Consider the following 22,608-nt stretch of genomic DNA (forward strand, 5'->3'; position numbering starts at 1 on the left):
AAAAGACTAGGTATGAGATCTCGACCCAGGCTTGTCCCACCCGAATCCAATGGCGCCGGTGCCGGTCTGCGACGGAGGAGTAAGCCCGGTGCGGCAGTCTTCCTTCTTACTAGAGCCTGGTTCGTAGACACACTCAGCATGGCTCGTCCGGAAATTCGGGCATCGGCTGTAGCCTCCGTGAGTGTGAACTGAGAAACGGCAGGGAGGAGGAGCAAAATCTCATTCGTCAATCGGGCTTCGTCGACAGGTGCTCAGCATTCCTTGCTCGGCCCAACACATCGTTCCCTTGCCGGCTGCGGCATGGGACCGAGATCGTGAACAGGCCATGTTAAACCACTCCACACACTCATGTTGCTGTTGAAAAATGGTTCGCTCTGGGTGGCTAACGGCCATTCTGTGTACGAAGTACGTATTGTGAAAGAAGAACTGGGAACAGAGTACTATCCTGTGTGACCCGATCTCAGCCTCGTCATTGTCAAGCAGGATTACTTGGTGAGAAACTTCCTCTCGGAGTAGCGGAAAATGATGATGTTCCCCTTCTGGAATGCACACTCCTGTCCTAGGGAAACGCACGATGGTGGTAAAAGTAAGGTCAAAGACTGTGAGCCTTGGCCAGCCAACATTCATCGCACCACACAAACGAACCAACGCGCAGGCCAATCATGCAATCTTCCCATTGACTGCGTGTATGACTGTAATCCAAGGGGGTGCCCGTATGCTTCGTCTTCCGTTTTGTCACTTAGGAACTGCCACTGCGCAATACTTCTTTGGCGTTGCGAACCTCCCCACAGAATGGAAAGAGGTGGCCTAAGCCACATCTCCTGTAGGCGGCTTTCAGGACAACTTCGAAAGCATGTCACAGACAGGGGTATGACGGACTACTTACTTTTGAATCGAATCGCGAATTTGCCATCGCCGCACCGGTTTCGTAGTGAGTCGCAGCCAAACTCAGGGCTATAACGCCGCCTGTACTGGTCCATAGGGACGGTGTTCAGGACTTCAAAGCCTAATGATGAAGTCAGCATCAAATTTGTGCTGTCTTCGTTCAACTGGCACTCTCATTACTGGCGCCAAATATTGAAGAAGGTAAGTACGGCGTAACGCTGCCCGCGGCGGTGCGGTCGCCTATGTGGCTTGTCGTTCGGCTAGCGCAGACTGTTGGTGTGGTGCTCGGCCGGTCGATCGGTGGAAACAAACCTGACTGTTTGATGGACGCCTTGAGTGTGTCAATAGAAGCTTTCCCAGGTGAAAAGGTTGCAGACCACATGTCGCCTCGCCCACTATCTTAGCTGGGATCACGACACGGAACTGGGTTCTGCAGTCTGACCACTGACTCCATATTGCGTACACCGTCGTCTAGCATGCGGAACGTCAGTGTGATGCGCAACAACCTATCCTTTCCTTTCAATTTACATGCCGGGCTCGATGGGTATCAGCTTATCAACCTCAATTTTGTGGCGTGGGACGGATACGAGACTTTGAGCAGTCGCATTCGGGACAGTGTATCAAGTTCGACGAGCAAGATCTCCTGCTATTGTGCACACTTCAAAGGTTCTTTCGGTAATGAAGCATCCGTCTGTCCTCAGAGCAGCATCTCGACATGCTACCCTACCCCGGCTTGAGATTTGTAGACTTCTGTAATAATTGTCGCTGGTCGGTGTTTCGCGAAGCCGTTTCTGCGAACATACGGATACTCTTCCCAGTCTTGGCTCTCTGAAATCATGCAAGAGTCGGCCTCTTTGCCTAGGCCATGCGATCAAGCGGCGGAAGACTGGCGGCGTGTGTGGATTGCAGTCCTTAGTTGCGCCCATATCCGTATCGTTTCCGAATGAATGTGCGCCAATCTTGCTTGAGCCGGAGTCGCAGGATTGCTGCTTCCTTGCGAAGCAAGAGCATACCTATAATAACGCTTGGGAGTCAGTGCGAAGTGGTTGAAAATTTGACCACAATTGGTCAATATCGCGGTATTGAGCGGGCTATAGAGCCTTCTAGGGTGGGAGGGGCGTGTCTGAAGATCCAGAACACTGTACGGAGTGTTCAGTCTCGCAACCCGAAGTGCCCCGTACTCCATATCCGATCTTAACTGTGTAGGTGTCTGGACCGCAGGGCGGCAGCCAATTAAATATTGTAATCGGTCGCATATTTGACCATGTACTTCAACGGTGAGAGGATGTACTCCGTACCCAGCACAAGAAAAGGATTTGCCAGTTGTCGCCAACAAGAAGGGTCAGCCAGGGATCAGGGACTGGCCTCGGGCCTCCGTGTTTCCCGCCGTCCAGGCCGAAGTGTCCGTAATTGACGACCGCTGAGATGGCCGATTTGACGTTGGCAGTTTTTGCCAATGACCGGGGCATTTTGAGGCATCTGGAACCTTGATAGCGCTGTCCAGAGGTATCCCCGAAGCAGAACCAGTCGGTTCTCATGATTGTAATCGCAAGACTGTGATACAGCCCTTGCCGTTCAAACTGGCTGGCATCGTCAAGTTTTGGTATTGGACGTCGGGGCTTTTGGCCATGTCGAAGTCACCGAACCGGCCGGCGGGGATAGAGCGGCTAGGTGGATGGTTTGCTGGGCAGGCCGTGATCTGGCCATCAGCCACGCTCAAAACATCTCAGAACCTCGCAGAGCCAGCCGTGCCAGTATAGGCAATGATGGTCTGAAAAGGCTAGTGACTTGTGCCTCGGGTGCCAGAGCGAATTAGCGTTGCGTTTATGGCACACATTGTCGAGCGAAGGCGACCGGGGTGTGCCTAGCAATTCTCGCGTATCCGTAGATTTGGGTGCGAACTCTTTGCTGACATAGTGCGAAGTTAGCCCAGAATATGGACTGTTTGTCCCGCCGTTCTGCCGCCAAGAGCGACGCCTGTGGCGCTGTGTGGCAGATTCGTGAATAGTTGAGCGTGTGGGAAGGAAAGTATGGGAGTGTGTGTTGCGGCAACATGAGACTCGTGCTTTCCTATGCATCTGGGATTAGCAATTGCATCGAGTGGGACTCTTAGCTGTTACTTCGAGGTACCTCAAGACAACCTCGCGAAATGCCAAAAAGTCATCCGCATGGCACAATGCTATGCCTACAACCCAAACAACGATCCGTTCCAAGGCATCAGTTATCCGTAGGGCAGTCGTACAGTGCGTGTAGTCGATGTCGATAACGTGAATGCTGGAATGCTAGCAGCCCAGTGCTCCTGCGCGTACCAATCTTCGAGGTTACAAGTGTATGTTATCTGCGGCCGAGACAGGTGCTTCATAGCTCGAGGGCCGACTGTGTCAAGGGTCCTGAATGATTGAGTTACGGCAGGCATAACGAGTTGGTGCCCCGTACATAGTATACTGACTAGATACTATGTAGGCCGAGCTTCAGAAGGCCTCTCAGCAACGAGATCTTTCACGGAGACTAGCTGGTAGTGGAGGTGAGACAGACAGGCCGTGAAATGCAAATTGAACCCACGGCCAGTCTACCGTACTGTGTAGCCATTCGATGGACTTGCAGGGAGTAGGAGGGTGTGCTTGATAGGCGGGCGCGCTTACGATAAGCCGTATCTAGAGTCTCGACGAGAGTTGAAACCGACCCTGAACAACGATTTGCCCAAAACCTCGTCTAGCCCGCTTCCTTATGCACTATGTTGGCGGTGGTTTGGCAATCATCAGCTGCAGTGTCTCTGGTTTGTGTGTGTATGTGTGTGTGTGATAAAACACACAAATACTGAGCATGTGGTGAAGAGGCAATGTAACTGTAAAGCGAGGGTGAATCGATGGACAGGAGGATCCCTTTGATGGCATGGCTCCTTCTGGTGACGTCCGCCTGGCTCGGAGGTGGAGGAGCGGCGCCATGCTGTCTGTCTCACACACGACGTAGCCGTACAGGGGCGATGGCATGAAGCCAGCCCCTGGCTGCTTGAAAGTGCTTGAACGCTGGAGCTGGCGGGGCTCGATGTGCACGGGACTAAGGCCAGTGAGCCCGTCAACCGCGGCGGCTGGGAGTAGCTTGGTGCGTGGTCTGGATAACGCAACGCGGCACAGGCAAACGACGTCGGTCCCTGCTGACTCGATGGCCTGGTGACTTGTTCCATGTCTTTTGAGGGGGAATGGGCACGACAGGGTATACCTAGTGGCTTTGATGGTCGCCGAGGGGTAAAGTTGGTTTGGTGGTGCTGGTTTAGATGCTGGTTATGATGGTGGTGGAGGACATGTAGGTATTTGATTTTGGATTCTTCTTTGCAGGTGGCTGAATCTTTGGCGATGCCCACATTGCATGCTGGATATAATATCAGACCATCAGGGCATGGCAATCAACAAAGGTAAGGTAGGTTGGGAGGATGGGGCGCTGATGCTGATATTGATGTCGAGGTCGTCGCCGTAATTCAAGTGGTGTAGGAAGAATGTGGTCAAGGGAAGACAAAGGAAGTCGCTGCCTCGGCTCCACCCGCAGCATCATCTCCACTGTTAAGATGGGAAGCAAGAGGAACGTCGTTCTTTCCCATCTGTAATTGCAAGTGCTCCGTTCCTTGCACCTTCTACAGCATCCTCGCTATGAACGAAAATTAAGTCCAGTTTGGGTGGTGCAGGCGATGCTGGTCACCTTCGGACCTTCCTTCTCCCATCTCCAAGTAGGTACTTACGAATAGTACATACGTACGTGACTTCGCACATAAGGTACCTTGTGGATACCTTACAATCAATGTCATTTGGGGCAGGGACTTGAGGCAGGCAGGGAAGCAGGCATGCATCTGGCAGGTGCGCCAAAAACCTACAAGTAGGTAGGTAGCACAAGGAAAGATGCATGAAAGGGCCTGCCAGACGGACATCCAATGGGAAGTGCCACGTTCCGGGCCTAAGGTACCTACCTACCATAGGCACCACGTCCACAAGGTAAGGTAGGGACGTCCCTTCGGCCTAAGCAAGCTTCGCTTACATAATTTCCAACCCAGTCATCTCGAATGCTTAGATAATTGCACCAAGCACAAACCGCCTGTCTGTCACTTCCACCATCACCACCATCACCATCACTCCTCAAAACCTGCTTCTCTCTGTCCCATGCAAAAATGCATTCTCAAAGTTCAAGCCTGTCTCCGTTCCGTTTGCCACACCGGCCTGTCCAGACCAAGCGATATTGACGGACATGATGGATGGATACTCCGGGCCATGGTACACCCGCGGGAGCAGCTAGATACTCATGCCACCGCAGCCGTTACCAACACTTGTCGATATCAGCCACAACATACCGTATGTCGGACATAGAGTCGTACACAAATCGCACGCTTTTGTCTCGCGTCCAGCGCCTCAAGTCCAAGAATCGCCAACACTGGTTGTCCCGATTCTGGCAGCCCGGCCCCAACAATCCTCTTCGTCTTTGATTGCCCCCTTGGCTCGACTTCAGACTCTTCCAACACAGGTAGGTACCTTTGGTCTTCGCAGTCTACGTAGTACTCCGTGGATACGGCTACTACCTGGCCTCTTTGTGGCTTATTGTTGTATGATTGAGCTACCCTGCTCCATGCCGTGTCTAGCCAGTCTCATCTGGACTGGACCGCCGCTATTTCAATGGCATATTCTCAGACTCCTCAGTCCGAAGTCCTCACTGCGGATAATATCGCTCACAGAGCCACCACCCCCTTTCACCTCGAGCTCGGACACCACATCTGCAGTCGCCCAACCAACGAACCCCCCCCCCCCCCGGGGGGGCATGTCGCCTTCGACTACGGATTCGGGTACAAACCATCTTAGTCACTACGCCCCTGGGCCTCAGTAGCTGCATGACAGAGTCAGTCGGCTGCTCGCTTGCTTTTTTCTCCCTCAGTCATAATCACATCAGCCCCTTCTGAATGCTGCTCGATCTCGGCCTCGGTTGGTGTCCAGGTGAAAACTGACTGGTCAAGAGCGATATCGGTATTCACGAAACCGTCATCATCTCTTGCTCCTAATTGTACTCTTGCTACTAATTGTACTCTTGCTACGTCCCATGCAAGCTCCATCAAAAGGACTCACCGGCGCACCTCGTACTTGATTGTCTGTCACACCGTGCTTGGAGTGATCGAGTTCAGCTAAGTTCTGGGGTCTAGGTATTTTGTACGGAGTACAGATACTGGCTTTCTCGTCCGATCCTATCCCTGGTAACCTTCGTCGCGGCACTCCAGGTTGGCTTCGGAGAGTCTGCCGCACCGGAGCACCGGCCGGGCCCATCTGGTGCTACCCTTGGGTCACTAAGTGCATACGGAGTAGGTATTTGTCCACGGCACCTCCTTTGGCAGATCGCCAACTCAAGTTTCGGCTTCCATTGCATTTCGCCAACCGAAGCCTAGTCCGGCCAGTCTGGTGCCACATATCCGACATTGGCATGGTGTCAGTCCTGCATTCACGACTCCATCTGACCTTCAGCTTGACTTCGCCTAAACATGGTCTTGGTTGTCCTCCTTACTCTTCCTACTCCAGGACACTGTAGAAATGGGTTCGACAAGTCTCAGCTGCCCAGTCACATTGAATGCTTAGCACGTTGACAAGCCGGTCGGACCGGTATCAGAGGAACTAACAGTCCTCGGCGCCAGGTGGTGGGGACGGCTGTGTTCTTCTGTTACTTCCCTCTTCATGGCATGGCCAAACCTAGTTTGGCGAACAAGTCGCAGTCGGACAATATCTCCACTGCGGAACAAGACCTTCCACTACGAATTGCTTCGTCGCCAGCATTGTCATTAGGAAATGGCGCTGTTTACTCAGATAACTCGCAGCAGCAACAATCCCCAGCCGCTGGAATCCTGGGAATGGCTATGTACCCAATGATACCTTGACATTCATCAGTCGACCACCTGCTCGCTATGGAGCTGGACGTGACTGAAGCCAGCGGGGCATGGCAAGGCAAGCAATCCCTCAAACCCTTCGAGCCGAATTGTCAAATTGTTTTGGTCCCTTCCTGGACCCGGCGTGACATGCAAGTCTGGAAAATCCATCTCACTTTGCCTTCCTTTACCCCAGCAGCCCTCACTTTGTTGCATCTGCAAGGACAGCCGATATCAATGGAGACGGTGGCTAAATGACGAAAAGATTTGCAGGCACGTTGTTTCTCTCTCCCACTTCCTTGCTTCCCTGCTTGCCGTTCAGTCTTCACTCCATTCATTCCGGTGTACGGGACAGGCTACAGCGATACATTTGGCCATCACAAATGGACACCGCCCACCGAAAGATGAATCCCCGTTTTCACGAATTTACCCCCTATTCCCGGTTTAGTCTCGATCCTGTTTTCGTCCATGGACAAATCACGATGGGGTGTCAGGCCCATCGCAGCGACTCAGGCAGATCATGCTGAGTGATGACGACTCCCCACTGGCACACAAAAGCCTCTGTCTCCATTGGCAGTAGCGAGCCTCCAAGGCCAAGGCTCCAATCACTTTTGCTGAGAAAGACCGTCTGTAATTTGGCGTCCCCGGAGCCTGCCCCGCGCTGATCCGACTATTGGCACACCTTCGAGTATGGATACTTCTGGTGGTGGTCATGGTGGTTTCTTTTGGGCTTCGCGCCTCCACATTAGTCCCCCCCGCCCGTCGCCGACGCTGGCGTAACACCACGAACTTACCTCCGGCCGGCCGTCCCGGGGCCGCGGAGTGCTGTGGACGTTCACTTTACGATATCGATTCTGATTCGATTGACTGAGCCCGATCTATCATCTGCCAAGTGACAGACTGCAGCATTGGGCCCTTCCCGCGCAAGGTGGCATAGACACCACGTACTCATTCTCGTTTCCTACACTTGTATATAAACAATTGTATCGTCGACCACCCACCCGGAACCGACGTCAGTCTCCTTTGGTGGTACTGTGAAGGGACCTGACCCTCGGGACTTGAAATGAGGATCTTCTTTGGTGACGGTAGTTATGAGCGCTGGTCGACCATACCCGCCGACTTTATACTTACTCTTGGGTGATGCAGGTGAATCTCGATGCAGGCATGCCATTCAGCGTACCAGTCATCTACGGAAATTTTCCGGCTGACTGTCGGCAAGACCACCTATAGTCCGAAGTCTAACCGATTCTCGACTTGGCTGTTTGAACTACCCACGATGTACTGAATCCTAGGAGGTAACGTCCTTGTGCTCTAGATCAGTTGTCCGAAAAGTACGAGTGGCCCCTTATGAACCAAAATCGTTCATGTAAAGATGCATAAATGGTGATCAAATCCGTGGTCCATCTTCAGAGCGATGCTGCTCACTTGCTAGATACATCTACATGAAGGCTGGTTGCGGTCGATCATACTCATGCTACGTATCAATGCTCGGCAGTCTTGTCTGGTCATCTCACATTCACTAGTCGTGTTCTTTCCAATGGTCTTTGACTGCTATCTTGATCCATACCCTGTCAACTGGGCTTGTGAAAACTGGCATCTCCAGTCACATTCAATGAAAAGGGTCGGTCTCAAGGAACACGGCCAGTTATGATGTTTCTGGTTTCTTCCCAGTAACTAGAAACGGGTATCTAAGCCCGTACAGATGAAAGCCTTCAAGAACACAGCCTATGCCTGACCTAGGCTGGCTTCTCGGTTTGACTTGTTTGGGCATTCGAGGCACAAGTATATGGGCGGCAAGGAGAAGATGAGCCTATGTAACCTTCTGTGGGTGTTACATGGAGATTTTAATGAGTCCCTCGAAAGGGGAGGTTACCTTGCAGAACTCTATTGTTCGCCAGTTATGTCTAGCATGTGGCTGCGACTGATGGGAATAGACGACGATGTTCTTGGAAATGTTGGAAGGGAGACCAGATGCACATATGCCATCCTTGAACGAAGGGTCGCCGGTACTATGTCTACTGAAACTCTGTTTGGGTTCTCTCATGGGTGTCTGAAGCGTGATAGCATCTTTGAATGCTTGAGAGATGTTTGTTAATCAGTACCTTGGTTTCTTGACAGAGATAATGCGACTATACGTTTAACACTGCATGGCATGAAGTGACTTAATTTGCTAATCCGCCGAGAGGAAAGAAACTCAAGATGAAGATCATCTCCCCCGAAACGATCTCAAATCAAATCAAAGAGAAGATTTGGGTGGTGGATGTTTCGAGATACGCCAAACCAATTGTCTCCGGAACAATGCTTTGAGTATCTTTTAGACGTCGACCTTGTTTTCTACTCCCGAACAACAACCTACGGCTGCCTTTGACTTCACTTTTTCCTTGCCAACAGGACTCTCAAGTTGAAAGAATGATTTATTGCGAAAATGTTGAGCACGGTTGGTTCATCCTCTTTCAGGAACAAACAGGAACCAGGTAGGCGATGCGAAGAAACAATAGACAAGGAGACGAAAAAAAACCCAGCGACAGAGATGGACAGGGCCTATCTGTATATATCTTACCCAGCATACACGATGGTAGACGTCTCCTTGATTCAGATATCAGTTCGAAAAAGCAGCTCAGTTGCAAAATCATCATCATGTCGCACAGAGAAGCAAATCGGAACCTCCTGAGCCTCAAGGGCATCCTACACTCGGACGAAGGTCCCGTCGGCGACGAACCCAACTTCCGATCTCTGCGAGACGGCCGTAGGTATATCACTGCGAGAGATGCTGACGGCATTAGAGACGTGACGTTTGTCGGCTTTCCTCAACTCGATGCTACCCGGGAAGAGAAGCTTGCGAATCTCGCAGCGGACTTGGTAAAGCCCACCAAAGAGGCTTCTCCTGCAAGTTCAACCTACCCGTCCTCCCCGAGTTCATGAATGAGATGCTGACACACGGTGGGTATAGAAAACGATTGTAAGGTATCTCGACTTCCTTCCAAAAGACAAGGTCTTCATCGTCGAGAGACTTCCCATGCAGGGATCATGGCGATCCGCGAGAGGTACTACACAAGACCATATAGTCCTCGACGTAGCTTGGGACCTCCTCCTTGCCCTCGCCTACCTCCACGCAACAGGGACTGCACACGGAGACGTTCGCCTCCATAACGTATTCCCCTTCCCCTCAGAAGACTCGTCGCGCGTTCGCTTCAAGCTCTTCGGACACGGCCTCGTTCCAGAAGTCCTGAGCCACAACTTACGCAACGACTGCTACACGGCCCCTGAGCTACGCTGTCCAGGCAAGTATTACGGCTTCAGCGCCAACACAAAGCCGACGTTCGAATCCGACATTTGGATGCTGGGCATGGTCCTCTGGCACTGTCACCGATTCGGCGTTTACTACGACGGCCGCGGATCCGCGAGGGAACGGTGGGAGTCGGATAGGCTGATCCAGCCTGACCTGACCGATGGCGCAGAATTTGGCATTCACCCACTGGCTCCCCGGGGCCGTGGCTGTGAGCCCTCGCCTCACCGATTCGTCGAGGACCTGCTTCATAAGATGCTCACTCCAGATCCTAAGCGGCGATGGACTGCTGCGGACTTGCTGGAGCAGATGAAGATGCAGAAGAATTACACGCCCGCGGAAGGTGATATGAAGCGGGACCTGGCCGATCTTCAGGCCGCTCTGAAAAGTGAGAAATATGACACGTTTAGAAGGATGGCGGCCACGTTGAGAGAGGCTCCGCGCAGATCTTGGACGAGGTTGGGAGGGTGGATGTTCTTGCTCGCTTTCTTGTTGGTAATCCTGTGAGTGAGTACTTCCAGGAAGATAGATGTTTCCTTGCTAGTAAGGTACTCAGGACTTTGGAGGGACTTTGTATTGTGTTCAAAACTTGCTTGGAATTTCTGGCGTACGGGATATTAGAAGAAATGAATAAAACTCTCTAGCTAAGCTGCTATGATATTATTCCTTTTCAGACGTCTATGACCAGCCACATCTCTCAGTCGTAGTGTGTATTTAATCACTTGAACAAAGGGCCAGCCAGATGCATGACATATTGGTCAAGTATCTGTGTCGCCAGGGTCCAGCTATGATAAATGAAAAACTGGCTGCTCAGCTGTTCACGACAGATGAGCCGAGACTTCCTGCGTCGAGCGCCAGTCACAAACATGATCACGTCTGGTTTCATGCTGCCTTATGATGGTGAACTCTCACAAGGTCATTACTGAGAGAGTATGGTTAGTCTTTGGTGATGAAGCTTCTAACAACACCTCAGTATCAATGAGATGAAATAATATATCACGAGTCTCGCATGAGTAGATGCTCTAAGCTATCTCATTGCAGAGAAAGTCAAAAGCTCTCATATACCCTAGGTCGCGCATACGAGGCACGGCAGCCACGGGTTGTGAAAGAAAACAGAATAAAAAAGCCTTCCTTTCCTTGCGCTCGTCAGTGAAGTCATCCTGTACAACACCCCGAAGCTGTTCACGGAATTGGAGGGCCGCTGAGAGAGAGATGACTTCAGTCTCGGCTCCGTAAGGAGGATGACAGGCTAGGCTCAAACTCTGTTGCCAAGCCGGCCTGCTTGTCAACATAAATCTCTAAGATGCAAGATGAAAGCCATTGGTAAGAGACCATGATTATACCGGAACCGGTTCCCCACCTTATTCTTTGCTAGGTGATCTCATGACGTACCCTATGAGATATCGAAGACCTAACAACCAAACATATTCATCGGCACATTCTACCTCGAGGCATGCTACAACCATCACCATCAAACTCGTATTACCGAACCTCAAGTCGTCCCCCATAAGAAAATCCGTCGCTTTAGACCATACCTGCGTGTCGTCACACCCGTAGGCCTCAATACGCATTGGCCAATCGCTGAACATCACGTCGCAAGCACGCGTAGACTAGCCCGCCTCTAAAACCTCACCCACTTCATCATTCGCCCATCTCCTGTTCTGTCTCACACAGATCTAACACAATCTAAACGGCCAACACACCCTCCAATAGACGGCAATGAGGTTCCAGGCCTTGCCATCACTCACTTTCCAAAATCCCAAGGATCCATTGTCCACCTGTCGGGACGTTCCTTTCCCGACTCAAGTCGTAATGCAGATGTCCATCGAATCCCCAGATTGCCACCTACCAGAAGTAACGTACGGCTCTTCATCCGAGGCAATAACTCAATCGATCAATCGCTTGATCGGAGGCAAAAGAGAGCCACAGAAACAGAGCCTCCTTTCGACAGGCAGGCAAACGATTGGCCGAGGGAACCGTCAAAAGGGTGAGGGCGAAGAGCAAAGGGAATCCCTATGCCACTCTCTTCTAAACCACCCGCGTGGTCCTCTGTGCATCAGAGTTCCGGGGATCGAATCCGAGCCAAGGAAAGCTTGTCTCGCTCTTCCCTGTCTGTCTGCACACAACCACACAACGTCCAAGTAATATCACAACCACACCACGGGTTCCCGGTCTGACAAGAAGTCTTCCATATCTTCTCCTCACATTGTTATCGGATCCTTTCCCCCGCAAGATTGCGAACATTTGACCATCTGCCCTCTTGTCATACAACTCACATTTATCGCGCGGTATCGAGTGAACTAACTTGCTTACTTTCATCGAATGCGCCTCTCGGTCATCCTGCAAGCCCTCACCGACTCTCAGACCATCCGATAAAACCTCCCTCTCACCCAAACCCTTTGCGCTCCGTCCTCCCATAAATCTCACCCATCACCCATCAAACCACGTCTATTTCCATCCGACCCTATCAACAAGTCAATACCTAACCCGTCCCTCCGTTCGCCTTCTGCCTTTCTCCCCCCCCAAAGTTCTTGACTCGCCCGTCTCTCTTCCCCTCCCCTCCATCCCACAAGAAAGATCCCTGTGTTGACGGCATCGTCCCGAGCCAGCCGTAGACCGGACTTGTTTCTAACCTATCTGCTGCTCCTCCTCCCACACGCTGCGCAAGTTACCCAAGCCGTACGTCTGCCGCAGAAAGAGAATTACGCACAGCCGCCGTCGGCGCTGTCCTTGCAGTAGGCTTTTACTACGCATATAGTCGGAAAAACTCGCTGCGCTTCTCTCTCTCCCTCTGCGTGACCAACCCACTAAGAAACCCAAAGGCTCGCGCCAGATTCCCACTCAAGACCGACGTGCCGGGTTGACCCTCGCTCGGACGATCCCAACCCCTCAGAGTTCGGGCTCTGATACCGGGGGAAGAAGCCCAACGAGCCGGCTCCCAAAGTCCCATTTGCTTTTCGCACCGCCTACTAGCCTCCAGATACGGGCTCATCGTCATTTACATTCATTAATCCTCGCCCTCATTCTCCTCTTAGTGGTCTCATTTCCCCTTTTACCTCGACCTCCGGTCCGAGTAATCTCCTGTTACAGGTTTCCTGTCACCGAGCTTTCTCTTCAAACCACCAAAGAACCTGTCTCACTCGAACAGGCCGGTCTCATTGACGGCGTCAACACACCCGAGACATCTCACAACAACACGAATACCTACCTAGCTCTCATCTCTAAACGACGCACACACTGCTGTTCACATATCACCGCGCATGTCTCAGTCTAGTAGCAGCCACCGCAGTCGCGCCCTCATAAACACAACCCGGTCGAGAAACACAACCATGGCCCGGACGCGGCGCTCCTACTCCCCATCCTCCCGCTCGCGCTCCTCCTCCGCGGGACCCCGCGATCACCACAAGAAACCCGGCATAAAAACCGCAGCCGTCTTCATCGCCGCCATTGCCGTCGCCTCCCTCGCCGTCCACAAGCTCTGGCCGCGCGGCATAATTCACTCAGAAAAGGAGCACTGGGAACACTCGCCACCACCAGGTGGCCGCCGGTCCCGCAGGCGCAACGCCATACGGGACCGCCACAATGGGTATATCGACTACGACGACCACAACGTCTGGGACCGCAACGACTACCCCCGCGACGGACGGAGGCTGTCCGAGAGGGAGTACCACCCTCCCCGTAGCCGCGGCGGCAGACGGTCGCGCGGCTATGGAAGTGAGAGCGAAGGGGATTCGTATTACTCTGATGACTACCTCCCGTCTCCGAGCGAGCGCTTCGAAAGACGAGGTAGAATCGAAGGGGATAGCCGAGGGCGATCGCGTGGAGTCGGCGCGGAGGGGGAGAATGAGATGGTGAGATATGAGAAGCAGTCAAACAGGTCAGAAGCTGCCGGGAGTCGATTCGTGGAGGAGCGTCTACCAAGGCCGCGATACAATGAAGCCGTGGAGGATTGGAGCCGGCGCGGTGATCAACGATTTCCTTCACCACCCCGCCAGCCAGAGTACGTGGATCGAAGGTCCCGGCGGAGGTCTGATTACTATTAGCCGTTTGAATTCATGCGGATGTGAGTCGACGGCATCACAGTCGCAACCTTTGGAGCAGCCGGTGAAATAAAGCCAAGTAAGATGAATGGCTACGATGACATGCTATTTGGCCATACTATTTAAGCCGGATTTCCTGCCAGTTTCCACACCATTCCGTTGTACTCCTTCACCTGCGCCAAATCGCCCTTTCTTCCTTTGTACTCTCGCTTCTCCCAAATGCAATGCACTCATTATGTTCATCTATTCCTCGGCGGTCGATACAACAGCGTTGTTCGCTTCCATGGGAGGTTCCACAGAAGGTTCACTTTCGGCGGCTGGACTTGGCGGTTGCTCCATCAAGCTCATGGCCTCATCCACGGCAGCTTGCCAGCCTTCTCCTGCAGTTCTCATGACCAGAGGAGTGCTGATTTCTGCGGCAAAATAGTTCTCCTTGCGCATGTTGCCGCGCGCGACACCCTCCAATGCCGAATAGGCGGCACGAGTACTACGCATTCTCTTCCCTTGCCTGCCGCCTTCACTGAATAGACCACTCCGTTGCATGCGATTCTGCATGAGACGATAATCGTAGTGTATGATACTGCGCACATAGGGTGCCACCTCAAGAGTGATCATACGCATAGTACGGTCAAAAACTGACGGCTCGAGACTGGTGGCCATCATAGCCGCTGCTTTCTCAGAGATAGCGATGGGATCGAAAGCCATGGCCATATCATAGCGGTTGATCACTGCTTCTTCTCGGGAAGGAGCGACAAAGAACTTTTTCATTTGGCGGATTGCGCTGTGCTCTTGGAAACAATCCATATTGACTGTACTGCCGTGTCGTAGGGGTGCGGATTGGAGAAGCTGTCGAGCGGCGCATTTGAGACCGGTGGCGATAGTGGTGGCCGTGTGAGTGTAGTCAGTTTGGAATGGGGCCTCAAGTAGGCGCCGGCCTAAAATGAAGTCATCACGGGCTTTGATAGGGAGATCTGGTTGTGTGGGATCGAGAGGTTCCTGCGTATCTGTTAGCCATAGTCGCACGATGTTGAGCGTCATTCAGACTACTCACCTGGAACTTGAGGCCAAAGTCCCCATCAGAGCAGACATCAGCCGCGCTCATGAGATCAGAGAACTCGGAGAATACATCTAGCGCGACAGCCCTCTCGCTGGGCGAAGAAGTTATCACGCTGTCTGCCCACGAGGCCATATCAAGTGAATCATGCCAGTTGCTTAAATCCATTCCGAGGCCCTGCCAACATTGGCTCACCAATTCTTCTTCAGCAGCACGCACGCTGGGAACCACTGCTCGGTCACGGCTGATCCATCCCATGCCCTCCAAGTACGTTCCCTCGCTGACTACACGCACGACATCGCCATTCTCATCTTTGTCGCAGCCTTTCGGCCATCGCGGATAGAACCAGTCAAAGCCGCCTCGACGATCGCCAACTCCTAGCTGACACCAGTAGTTGAGCTCCATGAGAGACGCTCGAAGATCGTTACCCTTTGATTCGTAGAGGGCGCTCACGGCTGGCCGGCTAAGAGCATGACCCTCATTGGCTGCAATGAGTAGGAGTACATCGACCGCCAAGAGCGCTGGGGGTGGTGTGAAGCGGAGGATACCATAAAGCATGAAGCTGTGAAATGGAACCAGAGTCTCGTCGTTGCAAGTCATGACGAATGGTCTTTTGGACTGCGAGACTAAGTTGATGATGGTAGCCCAAAATTGCTTGTCCTCTTCGTAGAGAAGGTCGACCTCTTCAAGGAGGATTAACGATTGCTTTTGGCTCTGAGTCTTTGCCTTTGCGGACTTGGATGCCTCTGACGGCTGGTCGGCAGGCTGTGGTACCGCTTCTGGTTTGAGAACCGCCTTTGCCTTGAAGAACGATGTCATAGTGCCTTGCTTGCCAGATTTGATGTCCTTTGCTGTCTCGTCATCGGCGTTGTCCCCGGCATCAACCTTGCCGCCTTGGCGGTTATGTTGAACAAGGTGATTCTGCGTCATGTCTCCAATCTTCTCCATGACATCTTTGCCGTTGCGGCGACTGCTGGCGTTGATCTCGAATATCTCGAAGCCGAGCTCCTTTGCTACAGCGTAGACTGCAGCCGTCTTGCCACTGCCATGAGGTCCGCTAAGGACAATTGCATTGGTCAGGCGGCTCGCATCTTTCGCAACATCGCGGCGAACTACAGTCTTCTTCAGGCCACCATGAACAGGTGTCGGTAGCCATTCATCCTCGTCGTCAGAGACCGAAGGTAGGAAATCTACTTCATCACCATCTGAAACGATGAATCCATCCATCTTGGCGCGCTTCCGCTTCTTCTTTGCCGCCGAACCCATTTTTGTACCGGAGGCGGAAGTGGAAGCACCTGTGTTGACTGATTGAACGGTCAAGGTCTGCAACCACTCCTTCAGCAACACGCCCTCTTCGAACTGAAGGACTTCTTCTCCGCTGATTGGTGCGTATTTATGTGCCCACGGAAGGTCTTCGCATTGCGACCTGTCATAGGCTGAGAGATTGGTTTCGAGCATGTTGTAAAGGCGGGCCACTGAAGGATGGGGTTTCCGGTTGGACGCAGTAAGTAGCTCATCATCACTGTCTGCACTCGAAGTCACTGGCAGAACAGATTTAAGCTCTCGCTTGATCCTTTGCCGAAGCTTGCGACCGCTTTCAAAGTGCTTCTCGGGAAGGCGGAGCTCCGCGGGTGGCGGCTCATAGTCCTCTGCGGCCTCCTGGACTGACTTCTTGATGCTCAGAGTGTTTAGCGATTTGGCAAGCTGATCTATGACAGATTCACCAGGGTAGATGTTTGTAGTTTGCCCCTTAGATTTCCGGGACGAAACCGGGGGGTCTTTTGCAACTGGGAGACGCTCTTCTTCGGGAAGAAGCCCCCGTACGTGTGCCATCCCCTGGGTCGGCCATGCGGGGTGGCAGGCGCCTGGAACTTTGAGGCCCATAGATCGGACACCGAATTGTGGAAGCTGAATCTTGCCAGCTGTTGGGGCTAGCCGCTGCTTTCTGGGAGAGCATGGGGTGGATGAGAATATGGTGGCTCTAGGCGGTTTGGGAGCGGCGGAAGGCGCGTCCACCAACTTTACAGCCTTCTTGGCATTGCCCAGAAACAGAGGATGAGTGTCCTTCGTTTTTGATTTGTCCTGGTCCTGCTTGGAGACCTTCGCACGAGGCCCTCGGGGGGTCGTTTTCGTTGGAGTCGTGAGAATCTGCTCAATCTTTGAGCCTATGCGTTCGCGGGACGCCACATCAATTCCATACTTGATGGTTACGATACGGGTGGGTTTGGCCAGTGACTTGGATGCCTTTGCGCCTTTGAATGTTTCTGCAGGGCTTATTTTGGGCTTCGGAGGCGAGCCAATTGTGCCGGTCTTTGGATTGAATTTGAGCACTTTGGTAGGTTTTTTGGGTTCCTCTCCAGCAACAGGAGCTGCATCCGTCGCATTCAAAGTTGTATCTGAAGGGTTATCAATGATGTTCAGGAGAGAAACGGGAGCCTGGTTTAGTGGGAGGGCAGCTATATCGGGCTGTATCGGTGCGGGATCGGGCGTTTGTGGGACTTCGTTGGCAAGCGAGGTCGTCGGCACGCTGTTGACCTGGGAGAAGTGGCTCGTAATACCAACAGATGGGATGTTTGGCTTCTTTCTGGGCCGCCCTCTTTTCTTCCCAGAACTTGGAGGGTTGCCGGCACCGGTCTTTTGCCTCTTGCGACCTTGTTCATCCTCGCCTATGTCCGATGACGCTGGCTCAACGTCGCTGGATGGTTGCTGAGATGCACGTGCTTGCTTTCGAGATCGAACGGGTTTGCTTTTCAAAGGTGTGCTGTTGACAGACTGAGGTTGGTCGTCGGTACTCGAATCGGTTCTCGGTGCGTCGGCGGTCTTCCCAGGGACGAAGAATGGGTGAAGTTTTGAGGCGTGGGAGGCGTCCAGCCCATCTGGGGCCATGTTGGCTACAAGGAGAGTTCCCATGAGATCGTGCGATGCTATTATGGAAGTATGTTTTAGCATGCAGTTATGGCAACATCGGTAGAGCAATGGAGGCGAATTTGTTATATGAACAGGGGACTTGAGAACTTACGCCAGAGCCGTCGCGCCTTTAGACTACGTCAGCGGGCATGCAACTGATCAGGAATTGATGAATGACGAAAGATGTTTGCGATCCAGATTGGATGAAGTACCAATGCCCAGAAGTTTGGCACCGTCTATTATATAAAACAGAACATAACAGAGACTTCCTCCGAAGTTCAATATGGTAGCGCAAATCGATGGGTGCGAGAAGTCGAGGTGGGTGGTTTGTCTAAGGATCGAGTGCACCAGTCGCGTGAGTCGCGTCTTCGAATCGCCGGGGGCAGCAGTGGGCGTGTAGCGCGACGTCCATTACACTTAAGATCCCGGACCCACCAGCATAGGTTCCTTATCGTCTCTTATCTTGTATCTTATCTAATCGATAGAAAAGTGCGGTCCGCAGATTATCCGACGATGTTGGTTTTGGGAATCGAGCGCACGGCCTTCCTTGGTGTAACCTCGCACCTAAGGACAGTGCGAAACCATCGTCAGGTCGACTTTTGCACCCCACTACAGCAGAGTCCTCCGACTTTTTTTTTTTCTTTCGGTATCGCGACCTTCACTTACACAGCCAGGTTTTCGAGGTTGGGAAGAGCCATTGCCGTCGCACCCCGACCTGAGACCCGCCAAATCTCAAATCACAGTGTATCCGTAGGCTAAGGCTTTGAGAAGATACAAGATGGCTCCCACTTTCCGCATCCACCGGCCAGACGTTTTGGCATCGCTGCCGCGTCCCCTCGACCATACCAAGGGCCAGTACCACATTGGCGAAGTTTACACACAAAAGCCCGGATCCAAGAAGAGGAAGAGACTGGAAGTTGTTGTTGGCGTGGACGGAGAAGCAGCCAACATTTACCATGTAAGTAGCTGTATCGGGGGACCTCCTCAATACAGCGTCTAACAGTTGCTTAGGTGCCCTCGTCCGGTCTGCGAACATCGTACCCGATTCCGCCTCAAGAGTCCTTCACTTGCGCGCCGCACTCGATCCGATTCCAGGGAGAAGGCTCAAGCGGTCGCAACAACTACACATACCTCTCCACAAGAGACACTACCGGCGCAAAGGTTACCCTCTGCCGCGATGTGATCGACACGACTGGCAAGACAAACTCTGCTAGCACGTCTCAGCGAGTGCGCCATAAGTCCCCAATCACGCATCTGTTTACCTCCGCCGCCGTCGATACCACCATTCTCAGCGAAAACCAGTCTGACAAGGGCCATGTTGTTGCTCTGTGCAAGGACGGCCAGGTCTTGTGCCTGGACGGCGAGGCATTGGAGCAAAAATGGAGCACATCGTCATACAGCCTCTGCAAAGATCTGCTTCCTGCAACCGTCTCGAACTACGAGGTGGAGTTCTCTCTACACGCTGCGGCATCGGATGTCTTGAATGGACTGTTTCAGGGCAGACAGGACGCCTTTGGCTCTTTCGGACGCCAGATCGACTCCAAGACCTTCAACCCCGACGTCCTCGCCTTTGTCGCACGCACTACCGGCGAAGGAATCACCTCAAGATTCCTCATCATCTTCGGTATCATTCCTACGGCGCCTTCGCAGCCGCTGGTTCAACTCCACGTCACGCCCTTGCCTTCGCAAGACGAAGTTGGCGCCGAATCGGCCACATATCAGCTCCATACCCAGTCAGGAAAGCTGCTTCAGCTTTACGGTTCGGTCCTCCGAACGTACGATCTGACGAGCGCCGTGCCCAAGTTGCAAGGCAGTCTGCCTCTGCCGGATTTGACTTCTTTCCTACAACTTTCAGAGCACTCGGTTCTGTGCCTATCAAAAACCTCCGCTAGCATGATGAATCCTACCTTCCACTCGATCCAGGCTTCGACAGCAGTCGAGTTCCCCGAGGCCACGGAGCAGCAGAAGCCAACGCTCGTGACTTTCCTGTCAAAGCTCGACATGGCGGTAGCGGTTGTCGGCAACACTCTGGTGTCCATACAGATTGAGCGCCCCAAGTCTCATAACAAGGAAGGCCTTCTCATCGATTCCATCGGCAGAGGTCTGCCGAGGTCTGACCGTGTGCCAGCAAGCCTTCCCAAGGCTGGCAACGAAACCTTTGAAAACTACCTCCCAGGAACACTGTCTGACGAATATGTCAAGGAGTCTCTGGCTGATGTCGTGAGAGCGGATGGGTTTATGCAGGCACAAGACTGGAAGTCATTCGAAGCCCTGCTTGCGCAAAGATTCGGGGTCGCAGTGCAACAGGAGGTGGTCTCTAATGAACTCCAGACGCCAACCTGGAAGTGGCTGGCTGAATCAGAAGCGTACCCTGCCGTTGACCGCAGGTGGGTGCTCTATGCCATCAGCAGAGTCTTCTCGATGGAAATTCAGAGCCCCGAATCGGCCATCCTTCGATGCAACCTGCCCGCAAGCAACGTCTTGATCTACCTCGTTGCTGCTGGCCACCTCACGAATGCCAACATGTGTGCGGCCTTCAAGAGTGAGCTTGCCGAGGTGGCACCCAAGGATTCGGTCATTGACAAGCTGGTTCAGAATCTCGTCGCAATGAACCCTGCCATGGAGCTGCTCCTCAGCTATGTCACGGCAACCAAGCTCGGCGAGAAGGACTTGCTGGTGGTGGTTCGCGCTATCATGCAGACCCTCAACATGAAGCCGCCGCAAGAGCTGGTTGCGCTGACGGAAACCGAGCAAGAAGAGGACGTGGCGATGGAGATTGAAAAGACGGAACAAACGCTGGAAATGGCCGAGGTGGCCGTGTATCACATGGACGACGACCGCAACCTCCGCGAACGAGCTCTCACAACAGCATTCGAGAAGCTCGCAAGCTACTCGTCCATCGCGACGGTGCGCGCCCTCCGCGAGACCCTCAGCCCGACGGAGATTCTGTCACTCATCGACACTCTACGCACACAACTCTACCGCGGCGCCTGGACATCACGGTACTTTGACATGACAGACATGGACAAGGACGAGGCCGCGGGAACACCACCGGATGGCACCATTTCTCTCATTGCAGAACTCATTTCCCGCTGCATTGATTCCATCGGCCTCAGTGGATGGCTTACAAATGGAGCGTCCTCCGTGGGCGGCCGTGCGGACGCGCTTGAATTCATTACCAACCTGAGCAACGAAGTCAGCGCGGCCCTGACCGGTTTGCACGAGACAGTCCTTCTGGACGGCTACGTTGGCGAAGCGGTTCAGTATGGCCGAACAGCAAAGACGGGATCATCAGCCAACGCGGCTGCTTCCGCGCGCGCTGGGGCCCTCGCTAAGCCGGTCTCCCTTGACGTGGAACTCTCGACTCGCTTGCCTCTGGGCCTCGTGTCCAAGCAGCATGTGTCTAATCAAAAGATCGTTTCGGGCGGCGAGGTGCTCGAGAGGAGCTCGCGTGAGAGAGGACACCTGCTGAGTCAGAAGGTCAAGGCGTACTCACTGGAAAGGATCTCCATTTGAGCCGCATGTCAGATGAAAAAAGTAATTTATCGAGGGGATCTGAGGCTCCACCAGACGAGCGTGTGAGATTATCGGGCTTTGAAGTAAAAAGTTCAAGGCTGAAGACAAACAAAATTCGGAGGAGGCTCTGCACGGGCTGATGGTTTGGGGCAATAGAACCCGCCCTGTGACAGTGTAGCCTGCGAGTAAGGAATAGGAAGAGAGGGAAAAAAGCGTAGAGAACGAGGACAAGCCAGAAAGTGAAGTGCTCAAAAAGATACCATGAACGGATACCGAAGCGTACATCTCCCCCCTCTCGTCGACCGCGACATCGGTTACATTCGGTGAAGGCCAATCATGTGGTCAATTATGAGCCACCTTCAAACATTGAACAACTCCCATGTGTCCCCTCCCAATGGACTTTCTACCTAGCATAATAGACTTTGCATTGATCGATTGATCGAACAATGGAAATCATCGACCGAATTCTAGCGCCAGCTGGCATGAGGAATTGGGCTAGGTACGGCAGGGCTGACTTGAGATGCACCCTTCCTTGACCAGACGAATCGGAACGCTGAAACTCACCCGTCGGTGTGACAGACCACTTACAGCTGAGGCATTTCGAGAGAAAGCAGGAGGTGTTTCTCGAGGACTGATTAAATTGGATGTACACGATTCAGAGCACGATAGTCTCCCAGGGTGATTGGTTGGCTGCTTCGGAGAGATTCTGTTTGCTGATGAATCTCTACTTCTATGGCGCTTAGGCCCTGAGCATTTTGACTTTGTCGGCAAGCGATCTGTTAGAGCAAGTCAGGCGGTGAAGCAAAATCTAGCTTCTGAATAATCAAGAATACGGTTTCAACATCTATTGCTGAGCCGCTTCAGCGATACCTCAATCCTCGGCTCGTCAATAGACATGTGGCAGTAGGCAGAGACAGACTAATACGTGATACCGCTGACAGAAGCTGATAGGAGGGGGGCCATATGCACAGATGCCCAAGCTCCATATCTCGAAATGCTTCAGGGCGCATGCTCCCGTCTCAAGTGACTTCACGGC

General features: G+C 52.9%; 5 protein-coding genes across 5 annotated transcripts; 4 read left to right on the plus strand and 1 right to left on the minus strand.

Moving 5' to 3' along the window:
- Window positions 1–4,944: 4,944 nt before the first annotated feature.
- Window positions 4,945–5,748, plus strand: CCOS01_16225 (uncharacterized protein; the record flags this gene model as incomplete). The annotated part of the gene is made up of 2 exons (XM_060464362.1): window positions 4,945–5,144; window positions 5,211–5,748. Coding segments are annotated over 2 exons (738 nt in total), but the record flags the coding sequence as incomplete, so codon positions are not given.
- Window positions 5,749–9,406: 3,658 nt separating this feature from the next.
- CCOS01_16226 (uncharacterized protein) lies at window positions 9,407–10,562 on the plus strand (the record flags this gene model as incomplete). The annotated part of the gene is made up of 2 exons (XM_060464363.1): window positions 9,407–9,628; window positions 9,720–10,562. 2 exons carry the CDS (start codon window positions 9,407–9,409, stop codon window positions 10,560–10,562), a joined length of 1,065 nt encoding a protein of 354 aa, XP_060305127.1.
- Window positions 10,563–13,384: 2,822 nt separating this feature from the next.
- CCOS01_16227 (uncharacterized protein) lies at window positions 13,385–14,098 on the plus strand (the record flags this gene model as incomplete). Its single annotated transcript, XM_060464364.1, has 1 exon — window positions 13,385–14,098. The coding sequence occupies one exon, from the start codon at window positions 13,385–13,387 to the stop codon at window positions 14,096–14,098; it is 714 nt and encodes a 237-aa protein (XP_060305128.1).
- Window positions 14,099–14,338: 240 nt separating this feature from the next.
- CCOS01_16228 (ATPase) lies at window positions 14,339–18,035 on the minus strand (the record flags this gene model as incomplete). The annotated part of the gene is made up of 2 exons (XM_060464365.1): window positions 14,339–15,091; window positions 15,147–18,035. The coding sequence occupies 2 exons, from the start codon at window positions 18,033–18,035 to the stop codon at window positions 14,339–14,341; spliced, it is 3,642 nt and encodes a 1,213-aa protein (XP_060305129.1).
- A 799-nt stretch (window positions 18,036–18,834) lies between these two features.
- On the plus strand, window positions 18,835–21,572 carry CCOS01_16229 (uncharacterized protein; the record flags this gene model as incomplete). The annotated part of the gene is made up of 2 exons (XM_060464366.1): window positions 18,835–19,014; window positions 19,068–21,572. 2 exons carry the CDS (start codon window positions 18,835–18,837, stop codon window positions 21,570–21,572), a joined length of 2,685 nt encoding a protein of 894 aa, XP_060305130.1.
- Window positions 21,573–22,608: the final 1,036 nt, after the last annotated feature.

Source organism: Colletotrichum costaricense, assembly GCF_030867565.1.
Source record: "Colletotrichum costaricense strain IMI 309622 chromosome Unknown Scaffold_28.1, whole genome shotgun sequence".
Classification (NCBI taxonomy): Eukaryota; Fungi; Ascomycota; class Sordariomycetes; order Glomerellales; family Glomerellaceae; genus Colletotrichum; species Colletotrichum costaricense.